This window comes from Nuphar pumila, chromosome 4 (assembly GCF_984573655.1).
Source record: "Nuphar pumila chromosome 4, dmNupPumi1.hap1.1, whole genome shotgun sequence".
NCBI lineage: Eukaryota > Viridiplantae > Streptophyta > Magnoliopsida > Nymphaeales > Nymphaeaceae > Nuphar > Nuphar pumila.
The window spans coordinates 118,076,038-118,102,820 of NC_143252.1; the positions used below are offsets into that span (position 1 = coordinate 118,076,038).

The following is a 26,783-nucleotide window of genomic DNA, read 5'->3' on the forward strand; positions in this document are numbered from 1 at the left end:
CTTTAGAATGTTTTTTCATTTTTAGTCATTTAGAGGCTCTGGCTGTTGCACCATCCGGGAATTTGCTACGGAGAATTGCACTATTTACCTAACTGCAAAGATGGATAATTTTTTTGCTCTCTCTCACAGTAGGCATCTGGCCAGCCTGACTCAGGCTTTCTGGTCCAAGCCTGGGTCTAGGCGCAAGCCATGGCATGTTGGGTGCAACAGTTCCGATACGCCGGCTGTTTTCTGGCTCCTTATCATTAAGGTGGTTAAAAATGCACTGCGTGTGAGAGAGAGAGACCCATCATTAAGGTGGTACTCTGGCTGTTATGGCTGATGGGTGATCAGAGTTTCAGGAAAACTACACTTGAATAAAAGATTGTTTTTGCTCCGGTAGCCATCACCATACAAATCCAACAAACAGGATTTTGGAGTCTTTGTTTTATTAATCAGCTTGTTTTAAGACGCCATCCTTTCTCTTAGATCATTGTTGATTTGTGGTTATACATATGGGTTAATATTTGGTGCTATGGAAGGCACATGACTATTGAGCTGAAAATCATAGGTTCAATCTTTATCAACTCAATCACATGGATATGTTCAATATGGATTGTTTGCTAAGGATCAATCACATGATTCAACTTGGATTGTGTTATTTAGGTCTAAAAATATGAATGTTTGAGTCATGAAATTTTAGTGCATTGTGAGCCATTGATTTTTGAAGCCCTTAAAAAACCTGCTTAAGTGTTCCAATCACATGATTCAAAACTCATTTTCTACTTTGTACATCACATCTATAGGGTTCAATCAACAAAAAATCTTAAAAAATATGAAAAGCAGATTATTTGTATTCAATGGTTCGGTGCCTTCAATAGCACCAAATATTAACCTTATATAGTCACTGGAATATGAGAACTGAAATATAAAAACTAATGTGTGAACCACAATTTTTATGAATTTTTAATTATTCTCTTGAATCTGATGTGATTTACATGCTTGGTTTCATAAGAACATGCTCTTAATCATTTGATTTTGATGCATAAATGAGATTTTTTTAAGGCTCTAAAATCAATGGTTCATATTCTTCATAAATAGTCAAGCATTACACTCCAATGGTTGATTCCTAGCAAATTCATCATGCCAAGCACATCCACATGGTTGGATTCGCAAAAAAAGTGTTGAAAATGCCCATATTTTCGGTTCTCATATTCTAGAAAGTGATTCTATGTGTGTGTATAAACTTATGCAACCACTTTTATACCTAAGATCTTTAAACGACTGGCAGTCTATACCAAGGTAAGAAGAAATATAGGAAGTATTAAGGAACGGTGAAAAACCAGAATTAGCAACATGACAAAGATCAGGGAAATAGCAGCCCTCTAATGCTGGCAAACAAACCTTCATTATCGTTGGATTTACACAAACTCAGAAGGACCTAATCAGAAAAATTGACATGTTCAAAATTCATATCATAAATACACTTGAGGCCAACGAATCAATCTTGTTACTACCGTCTGGCCAATTGCATATGCTATAGGCCCATAAACACAAAGCCTGCATAAATACAAGACCTCGCAAATGGAGTTCTCTCTCCTAAAATAAAGGCATGGCTCTATATGCTATTTAATATCCACATCATTTGCAACAATTTCTTTTGCAAAACAGACGCCTCCTACCAATATCAACCAATGAGCAGAGTCCACGTATCTAGTGTCCATTTGGGGCAGGCCATAAGTTTCTGCCTATGTTGCACGAATACTCCAATTTGGCCCTCATATCGTGCCCCCGTTTTATACTAGTAATCCTGAAAAACTTCATAAAAATGGCCGTACCGTATCCCTGTGACAGGTTTCTGCTGGCCAAAATCTTCATTCATGGAGAGTCTGTCTAAGCTGTTGATTTTGTATTGTTTACACTCATATTTCTTCTATGAGAATATGAACACAAGCTTCTGCTGGCAAAAAATCTTCATTTATGCCATCTCTTTTAGAAGCCGAGGCAACTTGGAATGTTGACCTTCACGTGCATAAGCATTCATTAACATATCGTATGTCATCACAGTTGGAGTTAGACCAATCTTCCCAAATTCATAGACCACATCTCTTGCTTCAGCATGGTTCCCTTGTTTAGCAAAACCATCAAGTAGAATGTTGAAAGTCACTCTTATGCCCTCAATTTTATCATCAATCATTGCCTTCGAGATCTCTAGCAAAGTCTTAGTGTCACCAGCTCGCCCGAATGCATCAAGTAGAACAGTGTATGTTTCTATGGATGGCTTTATACCTTCACGTCTCATGTTATCAAATGCCTTGAATGCTTTCTCATGCCATGAATTAGTGCAGTATAAGAATGAGAAGCAGGTGAAATCCCAGGCTTTGTCATTCTCAAAAAAGCATTTGCAGCAAGATCACTCATTTCCCTCTTCCTTCCATATGCACTTATCAAACAAGTGAAGGATTTAACATCAGGCTTCAAGCCCAAATCTTGCATCTCCAACAGCAAATCTTCAACAATTTCAGGCTGCATTCTTCTGCTGTATGCATCCATCAGAATGTTATATGTAGCAGTTGTGGGCTTCAAGCATTTCTCCTTCATCTCAAGGAAAAGGCCTTCAACCTCTTCAATCTCGTTTGATTTGCTGTAAGCATCCATCAAGGTGTCATAAACTACAGCATTTGCATAGATCCCTTTGCGTCTCCATTTCTGATTGTATGATGAGGGCTTCCTTCTTCAAACCCTCATCACAAAAGGATTTTATAAGAGCACCTAAAACCTCTGGACTTGCTTTTACTCCCTTCCCAGTGATTGTCTCAAAGAACTGCCAAACATCTCTTGCATTGCAACCATCTTTCCTCATGACAGTAAGTAGAATTGAACAAATCGCATGATCTGGCTGGATGTTCTTCTTCTTCATCTCTTCATATATATCCCAAGCATCCTGGTATCTGATGCCCCAGAATGGTTAGCACAACATGTTAGGCAACAAATAATGTTCAACAGCTAAGTAGGTGCTATAGCATAAGCATCCATAAGAATTCACCAGAATTTCGGAGGATCATGCACTTAGGATAAGACAATGCATTACTGCTAAAGAAGTATAAAAGCTATTGTTGCAGGATACAGTAAGTCAAATAAAAGCTGAAAATGGTTGCACCCAAACAACATTTTAGAGGATACTTTTCACAAAACTAGCCCTTGTGTGCATGTTGGGGTGGGGGGATCTATATTTGTCTGGTTGGACCAGTTTAGGGAGGTTTCCAATGCAACTATCCTTTTGCCCTAAGATAGCCAAAAGTTCCTCTCTCTCTCTCTCTCTCTCTCTCTCTCTCTCTAATCTTAATCATTCTTACACTAAAACACAAAACTTTACATGGTGTCAATCTGTGAGACTCAAATTACTCTACCCAAAATCTTTCATAGAAGGCCTTCAAGTTGCGGCCAGCCAAGTGACCAAGTAATTCTATTGGAATGCCCAACTACTCTTTAAAATGGGAGACAAACCTGTATCTTATTGGTGGCTTTTAGGAGAAGGTGGGAGATTGTTAGAAATTGTACTCTTGACAATCCAATAAGATGTTATTTTATGATGTATTTGATGCAACTCTATTTTATCGTTACACTAATTTTATTTGAGATCATTATGTTGATGGGTATGTGAACGAAAATTGGGCATGATATGACCAATATGATATTGGTAAGGATCCAAATATTTTACATTATACAACATCTACATATTTGACTTTGGATCAACATGAAAGAACTAGTTTCTCCAGATCCTTGTACCTGAAGAAGTCCTCAATTATATACTTGTCATTGTGTATGATGTTCTAGGTATTGAGTCATTGAAGTAGTAACTATGCATCAATACATGGGTGCCTAATTGCATACTGACTGATTGCATGTGAGAAAATATCTTGAAAAATTAGTTACTGTCACCAGAAAGCTTTCTCAGTATAACAAGAGTTCAGAGTATCTTTCTGCTAAGGAACACATTTATTACCAAGTAAATGGTCTAACTGTTTTGACTACACCTAAATAAGTTACTAAACTTATCAATGGAGTAAGTTGGAATATTAGTGAAATACTAATGGTGAGCATCCAACAAAGGATCCAAAACCAATTTGCAAAGTATCTAGCATTGAGAAATAATATTAATTTGGATAAAAAAATAAAGCTTGTTGAATTGATAAATAATTTTTAAATGTTTTATTTAAAAATTGAAAAAAATCCATTTAGGTGCCAACTTTTTGCCCCTTATTCCAAATATGGGACACACTTTTCTGGAATTCCAACCACGGGCTCAACTTTTTCTGCAAACAGTCAAATAGTGACCTCAAATCAACATCTATCATCTTCAAAAACGTAATTTTTCTTGTATTGTCCTTTGAAAATTGAAAAGTACTCATTCATCCTCATAAAAATAGAAAAATTAAATAGTTTGAACTCTTAATGATGAAGGTCGTTGAGGGAAAGTTTGGCCCATATTTGGAATTAGGGGCAAAAGGTTGACCCCTAAATGGATTTTTCCCTAAAATATTTGATAAAAAAGTTCATAAGATCTGATTAACGGTTTTGGATCCTCGATGGCATAGGCTATCGGTTTGACAATAATTTTATGATTCCTCAAGGGCCTACATGAGATATTCTATTTCCTAGGGAGTAATGTAAAAATGTATTCGTAGGAAAGGACTTTTAGACATTATCCTTTTACTTGGGAGTTCAACTGTAATATGGATATCCTACATCACTTATGATTGTGGTAAAAGGTAAAAAGATATCATATTTACCGAATTATAGGATAAACCTACAAAAAAGACAACCGAAAGCACATGCCTATCCTTCTTTTGACCTAGGCTACATCTGGGGAAGTTTTAATTATACAAAGGTGACACAGGGGAGAATGACACTCTCTATGTAGCCATAATTCCCTATATAATCTAAGAGCCTTATCATCTATTGTAATGTTTTCAAGTACAATCTTTTTACCATTGAGTGCCAATGCAGTCCAATTCAACAAATAAAGAGAGATATTATCTGCATTATCCAATTTCTTCAGAAGTCCAACAACCTCTTAAATTTTTTATTAGCTGTGAACCAATAAGACAGTCTGCAGACAAAGATTCATTTATTTTTACCAAATACACCTAATATTGAACCTAAAAGGTAGGTCCAAAAGGGTTGAAAGAGCTTTACTAAAAATGGAATTACATCATCAAAGAATGCCCTCGAAAGAAACTTGAGAAACCTATATAGTTATGTGAAAAGAGTGCATGAAACAAGCTATACAGTCCAATCCAAGTGACACTTGAGAAGAAATATTTGTGGAGCTAAAGAGGGAGGGTGAATAAGACCCCATGAGAGGATTTCAAAGTAAATAGTATGCCACGACCTCTATTGTTGGATGCCTCCCATCTTACATGGTCTAGGTCACACTGAAATCTCAAATGATCAATCCACCGAAACTAGACGTTATATGCAGCCAAAAATCTTCTCCAACACCTTGATCTCACTAAATGTCTCAGTTCAAGCCACTGAAACAATAAGTACTTCACCACCCCACAAAAAGTTAAAAGGATCAAAATGGACTTTACTCATCTACACGGAATATGCACGCCCAAATATCATGTCATTGGATTCCTAGCCCACTACTCTAGATCATTGGATTTAATTACTTAGATTCATGTTTCAGATCCATACCAGGATCTAACTGTCTTATGTTCTTTCTTTTTCATTTTTCATGCACCTATAGGATTGCTTCAAATGGCATCAAGCTTTTCACTAGGGGCGGGCATTGGGCTGCTGCTCCTAAGCGGAGCCACGTTGGTACCTAAGGTCGCTGTTTCGACAACGTAAAACTCTGGCACCAAGATTGGAAAGGGTATTTGGGTTGGAGTAGGATTTACATATATGGATCATTTTCAGTTTCGAATCAAATTTGGATCAGTGTTTTATATTGGATCTATCTTCAGATTCAAACGTAATCAATCCGTTTGCACAATTTACACGTGAAAACCTTGATTTCCATCTTCTTTTACCGGATTCAGTATTACCACATGTATTTGGACACAGTCAATCTTACATGATAGGATCTTATTTGGAGTCAGACTCATTTAAATCAACTACATGGAATCCAGATTCAGATTTGGATCAGGCAGGATCCAGCATGTATCTAATCCATTTGCAACACCAGATTTAGGCAATGAAACGATTTGAGGCCTCGTGCAAAGTTTGATGCCATAAACATGAATGTAAAGAACAGACTTGGATTTCCAATGTGCTTCACCTTACATTTTAAGCAAAAGAAAATCACATTTCATAATACTTTGTTTAAAATCTACACTAGCTAAACCATATTAAAATGGTAAGCGGGTCGAATATATCCGATATCTGACCTGATACCGAATTCGATTAGTTAGATTCGGTTAAGAAAATTGTATACGATTGGTAATCAGATTTGGATTCGGTATAAAGATTTCATGACCGAATCCAACAAAGATCAGATTACGTGCATTTTTTTTTTTTGGATTTGGTTCTACCTTTGGTCAATTTATATTGTATACAAACACTTTGGTTATATTCAATCCCCGCAGCGAATGTCACAAGGACACAACAAAAAGGACACTGGGAGCGAATTGGTGTTCTTATAACAGTATAATGCGCCTCTCTCTTGATGAAGATGTAAATAGAACCCACTTTGATGGTTCCCAAGCAGGGCTAGTAAATGAACCGAGCAGCTCATGACTTGGCTTGGTTCGGGTAGTCAGGAATTTGTTCATGATCGACTCACATAACTAGCGAGCTCATTTAGTTGTTTAAATGAGTCGAGCTCAAACACATGGTGTTTGGCTAACACACACACACACATATATATATATATATATATATATATATATATATATATATATATATATATATATATATATATATATATATATAGTAATGGGTCGGTGCTAAACCCATTTGGTACTAAATCACATGCTAAATAGGTTTTTCAGGCTTTTTTCATTGTATTTTTAAAACCTGACCATACAGATGTGATCTATGTACTTGATTTTATAGGGATCAGCTCTTGAAGCGATTGATTTTAAGACATGATTGGGTTTTTATAAAGCTCAAAAAATCAATGATCCAAAATCTTTGTAAATTTTTGAGACTCCAAACATCATTTTTTTATCGAAAACACATGATCCAGGTGTGGATTCTTAGTAAATCGACCATGCCCAACACATTTATAGGATTAGAACCACACAAAAAGCACAGGAGAAGCTGAAAACCCCATTTAACATGGGGTTTAGCACCAAATGGGTTAGGATATTCATATATATAACCTCAACTATTAAGTTTAATATATAAAATATATATATTAAGAGATAATATTTATATTCCATGTATAAAAACATGTAAATTTGTTTTCATGAGCCAGCTCGTGTTCCACTTGTCTTCTTCAGGGATGAGTTGTGCTTGAACTCTCGGCTAAACATGAACACAAGCCGAGTCATAAGCTTGGTCCACTGGTAAAATGGGCTAAGCCCGAACATACCCTGTTTGGTCCGTTCGGCTCGTTTACCAGTGCTGTAACTAGGGATGGCAGTGGACTGGGGGAAACCCCGTTTGGACCGGGGATGAAGGGTATGAAACGGGGATGGAGGCGGGGGTGGAAACCTTGTCCCCCGCCCCGCCCCGCCCCGCCCCACTGCCATCCCTAGCTGTAACCCCAAGTGAAACGTGCGGTGGGGTTTTTAAATATAACTGACCATTGCTTTATACAAACATGAGCTGATACTCGACCAAAGTTTGAGTCAGATGACCTGCTAAGATAATTATTAGCTTTCCAATATTTTTTGCCAGTTGACCTTTATCACGGAAGCTAAAAATATTGTGTTTCTGTTTTTGGTGCTTCTTCCATGCCCCCACAGCCATTGTTAGGTAGTGGGAGACAAAGCCTTACAACTAGGGGTGTCAATGGGCCTGGTTTATGTGGACCCAACCCTAACCAAATTCTATAAGGTCCGGGTATGGTGATAAATAAGAAGACTCAATTAATACTCGGGTTCGGACGCGAAGGTCAGATTAATATATGGACCCGGGTATAGTTTGTGAAATTTTATACTAGAATCGGACCCGGCCCGAGTTTCGATTAAAACCTGTAATTTTTCAATGTAAAAATGATAAAAAAAAAATATGGTTTTACCGGGTATGGTTCATAAAGTTCTTCTCAGGTCGGGGTATGTTTTTTCTTATAGTGAACCAAATTAGATCTAGGTCTAGATTCAATACCATACCCCAAAATCTGATCCAAGTCTGGTTCTACTTGGGTCCTAACTAAACCCAACCCATTGACACCCCTAGTTACAACAAAAATGCAGTCCACAAGGGCTCCGACTCATCTGGTAGGGGCGACTTGTGAATGTCACCAAGTTGACGGGATGTTACGTGTTGGAAACCCATGGGTGGCATTCGTTGCCGCAAAGTCGAAGCTGGGTGTACTCTCCGGTAAGTCGGAAGGACCTTTAAGAGTTTTACCAACCGGAAGCCGGCCAAGGTGCGGTCCGTGATATGGGCTTTTCTCTTGAATTATTAAAAAAAACAAAAATGCAGCCCCACGATTTTTAAATGGTCCTTTCAATTAAAAATTATCACTGCCATGTGCACCGACGGAGGCGTACATGTGGCTTCGCCAACCGCCCACTTGACCCTACATTCTTTGATGCTTCCATTCTTTGATTCCCCAATACGGTTTTATATCCACTAACGCGTTAACAATCATTGCATTTCACTTCTTTCGCCTTCTAAACCGGACATTTCTTCCTTGAGACAAGGGGGGTGTCAACGGGTCGGGTTTGACCTAAACCTGATCCGTATCAAATCCTGTAGGGTTAGGGTTAGAGTTTGAGTTTGGTGATATGAAAGGAGGTCTGATTAGAAACTGGGTCAGACAGACCTGTATATGGAGCAGGGTATGGTTTGTGAAATTTCATGCCAGATTTGGTCTGACTCAAGTTCTGATTAACACCCATGATTTTTCAATATAAAAAGATAAAAAATATTATTTTATCGGGTATGTACGAGGCTGGTTCATGTAATCCTTATAGGGTCTGGTATGGTTTTTCTTATAGCAGACCTGATAAGATCTGGGTCCGGACCCGGTACCCGCACCTCAAAACAAATCTGAGTTTGGACTCACCTGAGTCCAAACCACAGCCGACCTGTTGACACCCCTACTTGATAGCTGAAAGTGGAGGTTATTCAATGGGTTAGGTTTGATCCAGATCCAACCCGTGCCAAACCTATAGGGTTGGGGTTTGGTGACAAACAAGGAGGTCCGATTAAAATCCTTGAATCCATAGGGTCCAATTAATATACAGATTCGGGTATAGTTTGTGAAATTTTGTACCAGACTCAGGCTTGACCCAAGTTCCCATTATGATTCACAATTTTTAATGTAAAAATTATTCTTTTATTGAGTATGATTCAGGTTTAGTTCATGCATTTCTTATAGGGCCCAGGGCCCAGGTATGGTTGCTCCCGTAGTGGGTCTGATTGAACCTTGACCTAGAACTGGTACCAGCACTTCAAATGAGATCCAGCCCTGATCTCACCTGGGTCCAAGGCAGATCTGACCTGTTGACACCCATATGTGAAAGATGTTTTCTTAAAAATGTGGCTAAGAAAGACCATGTGATTAGATACCAGCTTGGTTAGGGAATATTGCAAGTGGATCATATTCAAGGTGGGTTTAGGTGGTCCAGGTCCAATCTTAAGCTCTCTCTTAGGAATGTTATGGGTTGGGTTTGACCCAGACCCGACCTCTGCTAAACCCTATAGGTTTAGGGTTTGGTGACAAAGAAGAAGGTTCAATTAAAATCTGGGTTGGACCCAAAAGGTCTGATTAATGTACGTAACCAGGTATGGTTTGTGAAATTCTGAGTTCGGATTAAGATCCATGATTTTCTAATGTAAGAAAGATAAAAAGATGTTATTTTATCCAGTATACACTGGGTCTGGTTCATGTATTGCTTATAGGACCGGGGTATGTGTTTTCATATGATGAACTCATTGGAACTTCCAAGCAGGACTGCCTTGGCTTTTTTTTGTGTGTCAAGCCCAGCTTGAGCTCATGAAAAGCCTGAGCTAAATGAACCAAGCATGTGCAAACTCATTTACAAAATACAAAATATTTTTTAAGGATCGAAAACAATATTAGAATTTGGATCTTAAACCTACTAACCTGAGCTCAAACTAGTTTATTTACAAAATAAATAATTGTTTCAAACTTTTATGGACTCTAAACATTTTGTTTGCATGCCAAACACTTCAACCATCTTCATTCTATAATATAAAATTTATGTAAAATATATTTATGATTAATAAACGAGCCTATATTAGCTGAGTCAGGACAAACATCAGTTGTTCATGGTTGAGCTTGTCTGAGCCTATTTCACAAGTTTGAATGAGCTCTTTATGAGCCGAACCATCTTATTTTTCAGTCCTACTTGCAACTTGAAGAGAGTGTGGGTATGGAAGAGAGAAAAACTGTCGTTGAAAAAGGAAGTTTTTCCAACTAGAGTTTTTAATATGAGAAATTTTTTAAAAGAAAGTTTGTGTAGCATTTGGAAAGCAGAGTAGCAAAATATGAAAAAAAAATGAGAGAAAAGAGGAGGGTGGCAGTAACGGTGGTGGGTGGTGTGTTGTAAAAATGATTTTTTTATAAAAAAGATACTATTTTTTAGGAAAACTCTATCAGCAGAAAAAGTCTCTCTTGTTTGGAAGGGTAAGAAGAACCCGTACTGAATTTATTCATTTTGCATCACTTTTCTTGCATCTTTCAAACGTGGCCCTAAGAGGGACTGCTGTCTCACTTGACATCAGACGATCAAGATTGAGAATTGGGACAAGGTGTTATTTGTGGCAAGGTCTATGTTGGGTAATTGCAGGGTTTGCTCTTTTAATAACAATTAACAAAAAAAGAAAAGAAAAGAAAAGAAAAAAGTGTGAATCGTACAGTAACCTAAAATATCGTTTGTTTTTCACCCGTATTTTTAAATAAAACCGATATTTGTCACATAGCGCCTGTTTTTTGCCCTTGGGATTTCGTAAATTTTTATGCGGCAATCATTTACAGAGATCACGGGAAGAAAAAGCTTTTGCAGTTTGACCTTAATACTAACCTTTCCCAGAAGAAAGCCACCCAACCCAAAACTTTGTTGTTTTCAACACACTGGCTTTGCCTTTTTATTCCCCCAATTCAATATTCTTTTCTTGGAAAGAAGGTGATGAGGTGTGAATTGTCTGGCTTAGATCCACCTGATTCTCAACCCCCCCGGTTAACCATTGATTTACGATACAAGGTCTTCTCTTTCCAATTATGACATCTGTATCCCACCACCATATTCTCAACAGGCTTGAGCCGTATCAGCTATCACAGACCGGTTGAGTGAGCCATAATAATAATAATAATATGTACAATATCTGATTTGGTTATTTTCTTATTGGATTAAAATGGTTCAAAGTTAAGTGCAGTTTTTGTGTTTAGTTGCAGTTATTGAGCTTAGAGTAGAACTGCTGTGTCGTATGCCAAAAAGCAAATCCTTTTTTTTTTTTTTGGCAAAATAAGATGCAAAGATGCACAGGTTTTAACCTGTGTAAATCAAATTTGTCATTAAAAACACTAAATTTATTAAAAATAGTTAAATAATAAGATATTTGGGGTGATTAAATGTATCGTGTCATAGTTTCGTATCGCGTCCGGAGTTAAGAACAGATTCAGAACCCCGTGACTAAGGGGTCTGTTCGTGTCACTAAAATTAGAGTACCAAATCAAAGCGACGTGCCAGCATAAATCACGTCGCAGACAAAGCCAAGAGCTCTCTTTGTTCCTCTGTGGAGAGAGAGAGAGAGAGAGAGGAAGGAAGTATAGGGAGAGGCAAAGGAAGGAGAAAAACCCTAACCCTAAGCAAGAGGAGGAGGAGAGCGACTCCGATTCCGTCCGTCAGTCGCCGGAATCCAATGTTTTTCGCCGCCGCCGGGATGAGCCCCGAGAAGTTCTTTTCCCTCACGAGGGCCAGCATCGTGAAGGCGTTCGTCGTCTGCATCCCGCTCTCCATTCTCCTCCTGACCCTCAGCCTCACCGTTGATCGCCGGAGCGCCTCGCCGGCCGTCGCCGTGAAACCCCCTGGCGACCTCCAAATCCGCCGGAGCTACAAGTCCTACGACGAGTACGTCAACCGGCAACTCAAGAAGACGCTCGACGAGAAGCTCAGGCGGATCTGGACGACCCGGGATTGGCGGCGGAAGGTGGACGTCTTCTCCCGGTTCTTCCGGAGACTCCGTGAAGAGGGGCTGCTGAGGAACGAATCGAGGTGTCTCTCTATCGGTGCCAGAGTCGGGCAGGAAGTCCAGGCGCTGCGGGAGATCGGGGTGAACGACTCGGTGGGGATCGACCTCGTGCCGTACCCGCCGCTGGTGGTGAGGGGGGACTTCCACGCCCACCCCTTCGGGAACGAGACGTTCGACTTCGAGTTCTCGAACGTTTTCGACCACGCCCTCTACCCGAATCGGTTCGTCGGGGAGATCGAGCGCACGCTCAGGCCCGGCGGCGTCTGCGTTCTCCACCTTACCATCAGGAAGCGGGGCGACAAGTACTCCGCTAACGACCTCTTCAGCGTTCAGCCGTTGATCGACCTCTTCAAGCGATCGGAGGTCGTCCACGTCCGGCAGGTCGACGGATTCGGCCTCGACACCGAGATCGTCTTCCGAAAAACAGGCGGACCGCCGTCGTCGTCTTGAAGACAAGTTCCGTAGAATCCACTGCAAATTCCGGCGTTCGATTGCCGCAAAATCAGAATTCTTCGTCTCCGAATTAGTCGACGCCCGTGAGGACTCGATCTTTCTCTTTTTCTTTCTCTTCTTTTATTGGCTGGAAATTGGAGAATTTAGTCTTGTTTCCGACGATGAACTTCTGGTAATGGGAGAATTATCTGAATTTCCCGGCGATTTTGTCGCCGGGAAATTGGGGAAAACCGTGGTCCGTGCAATTCTTGATGGGAGGGAGGGAGAGAACGCGGCGGAGCAAGGGATTGGGGATTACTTGGGAAAGAATTATGTTTTTAGAGGGTATTATTGTTATTCTTTCTATTTTTTAATTTTTAATATTGGAGGAAATTCTTTGTGTATGTTTGTTATCAAAATGGATATAGAAACTGAAATAATTCTGTTTATATTTTGCCAAATTATCATTGGATGTATAACTAAATATGTACTTATTTCCCTTCAAATGAAAAAAATACCCTGAATACCAACTTGTTATTTTGGCCGGCAAAAGGGCCATATTATGGTGCTCTTGGCCACCCCACGGTTCCTGCCGCAGTTTCCTGTTTGATTTGGTGTGCTGGCGAGAAAAGGACGTTTTGGTGCAATTAATTTATGGGTGTCGTTGGAAGGGACTTGTATTCTCTGGTTTTGGTGGACCACCTTTTGTTTGAATGGAAAGCACCAGGGAAGAAACTCATTCTCGCATTAAACCATAACTGGTGTTTTTTATTGTCTTTGGCAGCTTTTGGCGCCCCGTTCTGGACCCTGGAAGGTCTTCCAGGACGTTTTTTTAAATGGGAAGGAGTTTGGAAGCCATAAAAATACTCCTTCAAGCAGTGTCAGGAAGAAAAAAAAATGCTCCTTCCCGTAGGAAGAAGCCTGATGACAAAATCCAGCATCGTTCAAATGAAATTTTATAACGGGATCGGACATTGTTGTCCAAGCTTGTTTTCGTTAACTACCCATATGCTCCGTATAAAAATGTGGCATTAGGGTTTTCACGGATGCTTCACAGCGCCTATTCTTCACTTTACCATCCTCTGCTGCGTGCCTCCTGCCTGAAGCATCTGGTGCCTCTTAAACTGCAGGGTGAGCTTGTACTCTCTCTCTCTCTCTCTCTCTCTCTCTCTCTCTCTCTCTCTTTGTGGAGTGTAGCTGGGGTATGGTTCGCCTTAACCCCCTTTGTTGTCCACCATTCTGTGAGCTTGTACTCTCTCTTAGTGGATTGTAGCTAAGGGGGGTTGCGGCAACCCCCTATTGTCCACCATTCCGTAAAGCTATTTGCATCATTCTTTTTTTTTTTTTTGGTTAAATTTGACATTTCTCAAGACATTGGTAGAGAGGGCATAGGGATAAAAATAGGGAGGCGTGTAGGGTTTGGAGATCAATCCTCTTTTTTTTTTGTTGGTTAACCACCAGACATCTGGATCTTACCATTGTCTTTTTGTTAATTTGTATTTTTGACCATTGTCTTTTTGTTAATTTGATGTCTTTGTGGTCAACAAGAGAATGTATCTCATGCAAACAAACATATATGGGGATGCTTGTTTCTTTGTGGTGCCATTTGATATGAACGGTTTACAAACAAATGTGCATGGTGTAGAATGTTTTTTAAGAAGAGTGCATGATACTGAAATTGATCTAAAAATCATCTGCTGATCAGTTTATGATGTTACAAATTTGTAGGTTGTCATGTGGAGACTCTTTAATAGTTTTTTTATTGGTCTCCTCATTGACAATTTTAATTCAACAGCCAAGTAATCATATTATTTCAATTAAGAGATTGAATTTTAGTTCTTTCAATGCTTTGCATTTTCTGTGCTTGTATGCACCATTTTAGATATAAAAGAATTGGTGGTGTCGCGGGGCATACATAATTGACGTTTTCTGTGCTTATATACATAATCATTGTAGTCAGTAATGCTGAATTATCAATTTTAACTTGAGCAGAATTCTACTGTTCAGTGTCAATTGGTAATTGAAGTGATAGCTGTGCATGTTCTCATTGCGACTCCCTGAACACTTATATATACTTCATTTTTTTTTTAATTAAACACTTGTCATACTGATGTCAAGACTTACAGACATATGTATAATTTTGGTTTAAGCTTTCTACCAGTTAAAAGGTTGTTTTCAGTACATTAACTTTTCTTCAGTTTGGATGATCTGCTGAAAGTACTTTTGTTTAGTCTTGTTGGTGTCTAGTTTTAAATCATTTTACATCTATCGGGTTTACTGCTCACCCTGTGGCACCAATGTGCACTTTTATAGAGCTTTCATGTTCAGTTGTTTATTACAACATTTCATCATTATTACTGGAGTTTGAGAAATGAACAGATAAGATTGACCAAAACTGTGGTATTTAATATTGATGACAGCTGTTTCTTTTTCTGCTCGTGGTTCTCAAATCAATCTTGATATAACTACTCATGCATTTGAGCAAGGCTTTAAACTTTGGTTTATAATGCTATTTTGATTTTTGTAATCAATTCTTCATTTAAGAGAATATAATTAGAAGCTTAAGATTATTTTGTTCCTAAATCTACTGTATTGTGCATTATTTGTACTCTTAAGCTCTTCTATAAGTTCTAGACATAGTTTGAAGTGTTTTATGATAGATCTGAACCATTAGATGTGTTTATCATGCCTGATATAGTGAGAATAGACTCTTGGATCATGTTTTATCCACGAAAAAATGTATTTTTATGAGTTGGGAAAATTGATGCCATCATAGCCATTGATTTTGGATTCAGGTTCACTAGACCCATGACCCACCCACCTTGAGTTGGGTTTAGATTGGGTTGGGTGGGTTTAACCTATACCCAACCCAAACCCGACCCACCTCGAGTTGGGTTCAAGTTTGCCGTACCCATGACCAGACCTGACCCACCTCGAGTTGGGTTCAGGTTGTGCTGGGTTGGTTTAACCTATACTCGACCCAGACCTGACCCACCTCGAGTTGAGTTCAGGTTTGCTCAACCCACCTTGAGTTGGGTGGGTTTAACCTATACCTGACCCATTTTAGAAGGATGAGCGTAATTTGGTCTTTTATTAGAAAAACAATGTTTTAGAAGGCCTTCTTAACTAATGCGCCAAAGACACCATTAATGTTTAAAAGTCCTTAGCTACAGTTTCCAAACAACTTCTGTATCCTGCAGATGAACTTCTAAACTTTGTTATTTCCAGAACTGAATCATCCACAATATCGGGAGAGGGTGGTGTATGTTCGCCCCCGATGATTCACTGAATCCCACGTCTGTGTTCGGGGCTTTGAATGAACACCACGTATACAAGCACATGGGGCTCGTATTCTCGTGTATGTTGACATAACTTTGCATCAGACTCTGGTGTTGTTGCAAAGACTTAAGTACCCTTTCTTGTTATTCTTCTCATAAAGTGATGGTTTGAGAAAATGACAAAAATGCCCTTCATTCAAAAAAGAAAAAACAAACAGTTCAAAAAAAGGACAAACATGACTCTTCAAAGTCTTCTTTTTCTTTCTCTGTTCAAAAAAAGGACAAACATGTCCTCCATCCAGAAAGTCGAGGATGATGTTGACTCTTCAAAGTCTTCTTCTTTCTCTGTTCAAAAAAAGGACAAACGTGTCCTTTATCCAGAAAGTCGAGGATGATGTTGACTCTTCAAAGTCTTCTTCTTATTTCTCCGTAAAACACTGTAAAAACCTTCTCTCTCTTTAGAGAAGAAATCAAGGGAGACAAAGAGTTTTTCCTAGAGAAGGCCATGAACATCAACCCTCTCACTCTCTCTCCCTTCTCTCTCTACTTCTGTGCACATCCAACAGACGATCCTACATTGCTCCATCGTCATCTTCTTCTTCTTCCTTCTTCGTAAAACACTGTAAAACCCTCTCTCTCTCTAGAGAAGAAATCAAGGGAGGTAAAGTGTTCCTCCTGAAGAAGGCCATGAACACCAACCCTCTCAGTCTCTCTCCCTTCTCTCTCTACTTATGTGTCTGATTTAGAGTTTTTGCCCTTACAGAAGGGGGTCCGGGGGCTCCCTCCCAACGCGGATCCCAATGATTTGTAGTATTATCGGGCTTTCCTACAATAATTTGTAGTATTTTCGGGTCTTCAACGAAACGCTATAGTGATTTGCGGAAGACACTACAAATCGCTATAGCGATTCGCAAATCGCTATAGCGATTTGTAGTGTCTTCCGCAAGCAAATCGCTGTAATCGCTACCCGAATTAGGACCAACTTGTCAAGGGCCATATCTCCCTAACCGGAGGTCATATTCCAAATCCGTAAAAAGTGGTGTCTTCGTTATTGAGTCTAGTTTATTTCTGTAAATTTTCAATGATTTCTATTGTCATTTCATTTCTCATTTTAACTTCAACGATACATTACAACCACAATCATCAAAAGAAAGATTGCCCAAGCTAAGAGTCTTGAGAGAGTAGAGGAGGGCCTCACCACCCACTGAACAACAAAAAATACAACGACTCAACTTCAAGTGCAGTAAGGACCCAGAGTCGAATAAATTTAGAGGCAGCTCATCAGTAAGGACCCAAAACAGTCAATGTGCAGGTCAATCGGTGCTTGATGGAGCAATGTAGGATCTTCTGATGGATGTGCACAGAAGCAGAAATAAAAGGGAGAGAGAGAGTGAGAGGGTTGATGAGCCCCTGGACCCCCCTCCTGTAAGGGCAAAACGCCATGAACACGCTGGGAGGAGCCCTCAGACCCCCCTTCTGTAAGGGTAAAAACTATGAATCAGACTCCATAACTCTTCAAGTTGAATGATGCTACCCACACTGGGAGGAGCTCTCAGACCCCCCTTTCTGTAAGGGTAAAAACTCTAAATCAGACTCCACAACTCTTCAAGTTGAATGATGCTACCCACGCTGGGAGGAGCTCTCAGACCCCCCTTTCTGTAAGGGTAAAAACTCTAAATCAGACTCCACAACTCTTCAAGTTGAATGATGCTACCCACGCTGGGAGGAGCCCCCAAACCCCTCTCCTGTAAGGGTAAAAACTCTGAATCAGGATCTACAACTCGTTTAGTTGAATGATGCTACCCACGCTGGGATGAGCCCCCAAACCCTCCTCCTGTAAGGGTAAAAATTCTGAATCAGGCTCCACAACAGTCAATGTGCAGGTCAGTCGGTGCTTGATGGAGCAATGTATGATCTTCTAATGGATGTGCACAGAAGCAGAAAGAAAAGGGAGAGAGAGAGAATGAGAGGGTTGATGTTCATGGCCTCCTCCAGGAGAGATTTCTTTCTCGGATAATCCTGCATTGCAGAGGCTGGGTCTTAAATAATCATCTTCGGGGCACTTAAGTCTTTACAACCACTCCTTTTCAAGAATCGTCATTTTTTTTTGCACCAATGGAGGTGAGGGTACTTAAGTCTTTGCAATCACATCAAACTCCAACACTAATTAATGCTGACAAACATGGGGATACGAGACGCACATGCTTACATACGTGGTGCTCTTTGGGACCCCCAAACATGAGATGTAGCTAACTGCCCTGTTCGGGGGGGGGGGGGGGGACATATAACCTGCTTTGCAATATCGGGCACCAAATGTGACCTTTCACTCTCAATCCTTCTCCAACCATCAAAGAGGAAAGGGACTTTCCCAGGTATAGTCAGGCTTGATAAGGGGGTGTTTGTGTACAACCGAAGAAGAATCAGCTCAAGGGTTTCTGGGGAGTTTTATTTTTTCTGTCGTTGAAACAGAATCAGACCCCTCCCTCCCCAACGGAAAAGCTTTTAGCTGAAAGAAAGGGTATCACATTGTAAATAGCCTTCAGAAAAGAGAGGGTAGTGTTTGTGTAGTCAAAGTGAGGCCTGTAGAAATGCTTCTTGCTTCAAGGGTCCATGAGGGGTTGGGATAGGGGTGTCAACGGTCGGGTTTGGTTCAGACTAAGGTGAAACCAGACTTAGACCAGATTTTCGGGTATGGTATCTGTACAGAACTGGGTTTAATTAGGTCCACTAATAAAACCATACCTAGACCTGATAAGATCTACATGAACCAAACTCAGACCATACTCGGTAAAACCATATTTTATTATCATTTTTACATTGAAAATTTGAGGGTTTTAATCGAAATTGGGGTTGGGTTGGGTTGGGTCCGAGTCTAGTATAAAATTTCACAAACTATACCCCGGGTTCAAGTATTAATCGGACCTTCTACTCCAGACCCGAGTCTTAATTGGGTCTTCTTATTTATCACTATACCCGGACCCTATAAGGTTTGGTTTAGGTCGAGTTCGGGTAAACCAGACCCTTTGACACCCCTAGGTTGGGAGTCCCAAAGAAACTAAAAGCCAACTATGTTATTTGCCGATAAAAGACGATGAAACTTGTCATTCAAAATTTGCCACTGACGCATGATCCTTTCGTTATCGTCCAATAAGTATCACTAGCTTTATAAGAATTAGCCTAATCAAACACAAGGGGTTGGATGGGGATGATAATGCTAATGATAAAGCAAATGAGGTTCATGATAAGAGGCATCATCGACTGACGCACATGTAGAAGCATAACCGACTATGTGATAAGGGGGTTCATGATAAGGAGCACAATGAGGTGGCTAACCGACTATGTGATAAGGAAGTCCATGATAAGGAGCACGATGAGGTGGCTAACCAAATATGTGATCATCAGAGGCTAAGGCAATTGGAGTTTATTGATAACCAAATGAAGGTTATCGATAATAACCAACTAAGGCTAAGAGGAGTTCATGTGAATCATAGAGAGAGTCCATATATTATTGATGATAATCTACTAAGGCTAAGAGTTCACATGAGTCATACACAGAGAGAGAGTCCAAATATGCTTCAAATATCTAATTGTAAAAACTATATAAAGACTTTCAATAATGGATCCTACTCAAGTCATTGAGTTGAGTAGGGTATTTGTGTCGTGGACGTAGGTGACCACAAACACTGAACCACATAAATTGTGTGTAGTAAGTTGCTCTTTCAATTTATTCTTTTTGTTTTCATGGTATAAGAGTTCATTTCCTGATGAGAGTGTTTTTTTGCATTCATATTGCTTTTCTCACTATTATGGCTGCTCTCTCAATCGAGTTGACTTCATCGGTGAAATACCCATACCTGTTTAACCTTAATGTTACTAATTTTGTGACAATTAAACTCAACTATAACAACTTTCTATTATAACAAACCCAATTTCTTGGTATTGTTGAAAGTCAAAACATGATAGGCTTTCTTGATGGGGAATATCCCACGCCGCCTCAGTATATGCAGACTCCAACTAATGCTGCTATGAATCCTGAATACATGGCATGGAGGAAATCAGACTATTTATTGCGAAGTTAGATCACTGGTACTCTTGCAGAAGAAGTCTTTGGAATTGTTGTTGGACTTCAAACGTCTCGATAGGTATGGAATGCTCTGATAACCTCCTTTGCTCATGTATCAAAGAACGTGAGTTCTTGGTTGTTCAAAAATTATAATTGTATCGAAAGAATGAAATGCCTATAGTCGATTATATAAATAACTTCAAAAATATATGTAACGAGCTTGCGACCATAGGCAAGCTTATTGATGATGAAACCAAGGTGTTTTGGTTATTGCATGGGCTTAGAGTTGGTTACGAATCGTTTGTTACAATCATGCTAAAGCCACCAACTCCATCATACGAACAAGCTGTTGGGTTATTGCAAAGCCATCAAACCAGATGCGATCTTTATGAACGAGTGAACAACCACTTGACATTTTTTAGTCAAAGAATTAAAAATAAAAAATATCGATACTCCAACAAAAAACAACAGTTTTCTTCAAAAAGTCACGAGTTCACTCAAGCAGGTCAAACCATAAATCGTGAAAATAATTTGGCCCAAAAGAAGCCTTTTTAATGGTTAAGTAGGAAATCAAATTCAATCGAAAAATAAAGAAAAGGGTGTGACCTGCCAAATTTGTTTCAAGCCAAATCATAGTGCGATCAATTGTTGGCATCGATTTAATTGGGCATTTCAGGTAGAAGATGTTTCTCAAGCGCTTGCAACATTAAAACTCTTTGATGGTCAAGATAATGCATGATTTTCAGAGACAGGCGCAACTGCCCATGTTACTTCAGATGCATAAACTTGACAATCTTAATAAGTATTATGTGTTGAAAAAAATTATGATTAGTGATGGCTCTAAACTTACTATTACTCACACTGGAACGACAAACTTAAAGGTTAGAAGCAAAGAATTGATTCTTGAGAATGATTTTTGTTGTTTCTAAGATTAAGAAAAATCTGTTTTCTATTAGCCAGCTAATATCTGACATACCTTATTCCTTTGAGTTCTCGTTTAATGGTTTTTTGGTGAAGGATCAAGCCAACAATAAGGTGGTGGTGACGGGCAATAGAATCAGTGGCCTGTATGGAGTCATGTCGGAGAATAAGCAAGTCTACTATTCTGCATGATTCCGATCTGTTAGCAAGGATGTCTGGCACGCGAGACTCGGCCATCCTAATATGCAGCTGGTTGATTTTCTAGTTAAAAACAATTTTATTGCGGTAAGTTGCTCTTTCAATTTGTTCTTTTTGTTTTCACTTAGGCCGCTTGGTGGTCTGTCTAGGTTGAAATCTCATGTGCCTCAGGCTGAATTCGAGTGGGTAGGCCTTAGCCTTCCAAGTTTTATGTTAACAGAACAGAGACCATAAGTAAGGCAGGTTGAGTCAGCGTGGCACGCTAGGTCTATGCGCCTGTGCATTTTCTCAGTTAAATATAAAAAAAGAAAAGATTGCATCGTGTCTATTGTGTCCTTGAACCAAGGTATTTTCCGGTGATTAAAAACTTAAAAAAAAAATCACCAGGTGTACTTTCGAGAGTATGGGCTCTCTCAACAAATGAGAGAGAGGGAGAGAGAGAGACACTTGGGATCTATGTCAAGGAGTACGGAACACGTGAGTGGGAATTTCACATGAGAGTTCATTTTTCTTGAAAAAAAACACGACGCTTGAAACGTTTTAATAAAAAAAAACTAATTTTAATATCGTAAATTATATAAATTTTTTTATTGGAACGTTATTAAAAACATTAAAAAACTGTTAAAAATAGTAAAATAATATCCATAATCAAAATATTTCATGGGTTTTGACAATAAAAAAGGATTGTGTTTTAGAAATTGCATGAAAAGTATTAACTCTAATCCCTTTATATCTCTCTCCTACTATACAACAACAACAACTACGCCTTCATCCCAAAACAATTGGGGTCAGCGATATGAACCATCTCTTTCCTACTATATATATATATATATATATATATATATATATATATATATATATATATATATATATATATATATATATATATATATATATATATATATTACTTGAGGAAACCGTGTCTTGAATCAAAGAGCTGGTCATGCTGGCTCAGCTTGTCATACCTCATACCTATGATCATCTTCCCAGAAAGTTAGAAACATAAAACTCTCAGATTAGGACCCTTGTTCTCAGGGCTTATGACACCTGCAGGATTTGAACTTAGACCACCCATCTAACAGTCTAAACCCCATCCCACTACACCAACCTCCTTTGGGACGCCTCCAGCCTCCTTGGTCATGACAAATAACTCTTACCTTTTTCTCAAATTATTTTGATAAGTGTGGAAGCCCATTAACCTCTATTGGAATCTTGAAAAAATGTAGTATATTATGCTTTATTGATAATATAACATACATATACGATGGTACTTTAACCTTTTAATTGAAAGTTTTTTTTGTTTTGTTTTTTACACGGCAAGTTTTTCACCAATTATTTACAACTTTATTATCTTGTACACAATTATCACTTTTAGTTTCACAAAAAATTCATGATCAACAAATTTTGATTCTCTCACTGTGCTTGTCGAATTTTTGCAGGGAAAAAGGAAAGCTAAATTGGGACAAGAGGGGGCCAAAGATTGTGATGTATAGCAATTATTGTGATATAATTTCAAAGTGAGGAAAAAAGAAAAAGAAAAGAAAAAGGAAAGAGGCATCATACAACTCATGGTTGCTTCCCCCCACCCATTGATTTGTCAAAGAAGAAGAATAAACAAAAGAATGTGATCGGTGGGCGTTGCTTGTCTGACTTAATGGTTGGTGTCTATACCCAACCAAAAGGAAAATTAAATGTTATGCATGCTTCTTGTTTTCCTTGAAGTTAATTAATTAATTATTTATTGCCAGCATGAAGACCAGCTGTCATTGGGTTGGATCAAGGACCAAGTTTGGACCCACCTTGTTGCTGGATAAGCTTGTCAGGTGAAGCTCGTGAGAGACAAGTTTCGTCTACAGTCCCGGGAAAATATCGGGATAAGTGAAGTGAGCAAATTTTTTGTTCTTTAAAAAAAAAAAATCTCAGAAAAAAATATGAGCATATAGAAACTAAAATAAAAAATTCTTTGAAAGTCTAGTCTCACTTTTGCCTGATATTCCAACAATAGTTTCATGTTCACCAAAAAGACATATCAGGACCAAACATTTCAGTGGAGATCTCAATAAGAGTAACTTATGTGAGAAGGGCTTACACGGTGTAACATGGTCTAAATGGATTTGGAGTGTGTTTGGGAGAGGAAAGTGGAAAGAAGCTTAAATTTTGGTTTGGAATCATTCAAATCCTAATACCAAAAATTTCAAATTTCAGCTACTCTAATAAAGATGAGGAATTTACAACTTCTTGAGATTTTGGTGAGTTCCTAAATTTTTGATGGTTCGATTTTTTTTACCCTAGTAAATCCTATATTCACCTATTTTACCTCATTATTAATTATAATAACGGTGCAGTTAAGACGCTAACAACTAAGAGTGGGCAACAGGCTGAACCGACCCGCTAATGGACCAGGTTAACTGGGCTGTTGACTCAATGGGCCCGGTCAAAGCCCAGCGCTTAAATTGTTGGGTTGGGCCAATAGCCTGGTTTGGGACGACCCGTTAGGAAAACTTAGGCTCACAACCCGTCCTTTATGCCTGTGGGCTTAATCGGGTCAAGCAGGGCTTATATATATATATATCAAGCTGAGCTGCAGCCCAATCCGTTTCAGCTAAGTTCAGGTTGAACTTGAACCTAATTTATAGGCCAAGCCCGGCCCATGACGGGCTGGCCTGATCTGCCCGACTCATAGCCCACCTCCACTTACAACTACAGTCACCTACAGCCAAACATGGTGAGAAAAAATTAGGAGTTTAAAGCCTGAATCCTTGAAAGAGTTACTCATGCTTCCAAACAATAGAGGGAATCCATAACTCCTTTAAAATCCATTTTCCTTGAAGTCCAGTTTTTGTATTTCCTCGGAGTCCTTGCAAATCCTTCTAATACTGGCAGAGCCTTAATTTAATTGTGAGTTGTAATCTTTCGAAAAAAAAAAAACGTAAGTTGTGTATAGTAAAAATACTAAACTGCTCCTGTTACGCAATAAAAATAGGCAAAAAAAACATCATTTTCAAAGTAAAGTTAAAAATTATGGGCATGAAATTAATTTCAGGCCTTCATTTGTTAGTCTCACTGAAATTTTGGGTCCTGAAATGTCTTTTCAGAAAGGATTGGTCTCTTTTTTGAAATTTTAGATAAAAGTAGGTCTCTAAATGGATACTTTCTTAAGAATATAAAGAATGTATAAATATAAATATAAAAAAACACTGTCAAAAAGAATAAAAATTTATAAAGTGTTTTTATCAGGTTGAAAAATGATGCTTTTCCAAATAAGCTATATTAATTTTGACGGCATCATGTCTTTTTCAAGACTGCCGTATTTTATCGTGATAAAATCATGATATTTTCAAAGTATCACAATACTCGTCACATAAATTATAAGCTCAGTGGCATTCATGAGAGATCACCTTGATTGAAATCCTTACTTTCATATTAGGTTTTGATCAGAACCTAATTAGATCCAATATTATATTAGAAAATGGAATTATTGATCCTAACTGATTAAAATACACAAGGTTCTAATTAGATCATGGTAACAATGTAGGCTACGTATAGCGATATATCTTCATTTGCTTCAAAACCTGTAATTTTCTCAGAAAACAGCAAAAAATATGGGTATCATGATATACCACGATAAGTTTTGAATAAAACCATGATATTTTCCTTATCCTCCAAAATGATGTGGGTTTAGGAAGAAGCTGATTTTGAATAAAACCATGATATTTTCCTTATCCTCCAAAATGATGCGGGTTTAGGAAGAAGCTGATTTTTAAGGTATTCATTTGAGAGAGTTCATGGTTCCTCAATTTACTGATATTTTTCACCCATTTTTTATAAAAGGCAATTATTATTATTTTTGCTCTGTTATCTGTCTTTGTTTGTTCTTTATTTTTCCTTTCACTTTGTGGGTTTGCCAAGGTCGGAGTTGTAATCTACTCAATTATGTTCAAATCTTTGCATTTTGCATTCTATTCATCTTCTTATTTTTTGTTTAATTTTTCTCATGCCATTTCTTTCTGTTAAAGTCTAAATTCTTTTAATTCTAAGTATACTCTAAGTTTTATTTTGTGTTCCAATAATTTGGTAGTTTTTATTTTTCGTTCTGTTTCACTTGAACATTTGCTGCAGTGAAAATTGACTTAAAAAACACATACATTTGCAGTTTTTGGTCTTCATCTAAGTTCACATGGGTTTGTGTTTGAATATTCTTTGTTTACAATTTTTTTTTAAGATTAACTGATAGTTGCAGCTAATGAAAATAATTTAATGCCTCCAATTTACTGACTTTTATGTATATTTTAAAAGTAATTAAATTCTGATAGATTAATGATATATAAGCTATATATCAATGTTGTCAAAATCGTATCAGCTATTGAATCGTTTGGCCAATGATTCAGGTGAATCGGCCGATACTCATTCTCGAGTGAATCGTTTTGAATAGGCTAAAAATATTTCATATCAATAAGAATGTGACACGTGTTAAAACTATTAAAATAATATAAAAAATAATTTTAAGCATTTTTTATATTTATTAAAAATAGCCGATTCAGGTTAGTATCATGTCGATTTTCTGCCGATAAGATATATATATAGCTGATATGTGATATGGGTGGCCAACTATCAGTTGCTGATATATTAAGTTTTGACTTGGGTCATCATTAGATCTCCTCTCTTGTGGTTTGAGGTTTAAAAAACTCCCTTACAGGATCCAAAGAATACTGAATTGGACCACCTACTTGTCTACGAAATAGGCGGGTTCTAACCATGAAGGGCTTACACCACAAGCTTTAATGTGAACCATAGTCACATATATAGGTCTTGACTATCGGCAAGCCAAATCTCCTGGTAATAATTGGTAGCATTGATATATCTCGAAAAAATCTCGGCATTAAAAAAAATAAAGATCTAAAAATAACAAAAATAAGTAAGAAGAAAAATATGTTTGGATCAACTCACTGTTGGGCTTTCCTTTGAAGGTTGCTCTTAGAGAATTTTGGCCGTTATCTCATCCCTGAACAACTTCATTCGGAGAGGGTTGCCTTGGCTTCGGCACCATCCACTATTATCAGGAAAATCAAACGCATTGCAAGGGCTGTTCATTCATCAGTCAGTAACCCCCCCACCCCCCCCATTGCGAGGGAAAGTTCTTCCAAGAATACATCCAAATGAAGGCAATGTTTTGGAACATCAAAGGATAGAATTTTCTTAAAAAAACAAGTGTTCATCAACATAATTCTGATATAGTAGGCTTTATTGAGACAAAGATTGAGGTGGTGGATCTTTCATTGATTAATTGGGGTTGGCGTGAGTGCAATTGGACTTCACTTCCTGCTCGTGAATGCTCGGGTGGTATTCCGGTGATGTGGAAGCATTGTCACAACATTTCTACATTTGGTTCATGCCTCTTCTCTACTTCTCTGCTGCTGAATTTATCTTCATTACAATCCCCCAATGTGTTGTTCGTGGTTTATGACCTTATAACTTTAGCTAAGAAGCAAATCTTATAGGGGGGAATTGAGGAGGTTTGTTAGGCCACCAACTGCACAAATTTTTGTTGATAACTTGAAGTGCATGTTGGA

General features: G+C 38.5%; 1 protein-coding gene across 1 annotated transcript; it reads left to right on the plus strand.

The window, feature by feature from the left end:
- Positions 1 to 11,863: 11,863 nt before the first annotated feature.
- LOC149840786 (uncharacterized) lies at positions 11,864 to 13,283 on the plus strand. Its single transcript, XM_090003329.1, has one exon. The coding sequence runs from the start codon at positions 11,992 to 11,994 to the stop codon at positions 12,769 to 12,771; it is 780 nt and encodes a 259-aa protein (XP_089859455.1). The 5' UTR covers positions 11,864 to 11,991; the 3' UTR covers positions 12,772 to 13,283.
- Positions 13,284 to 26,783: the final 13,500 nt, after the last annotated feature.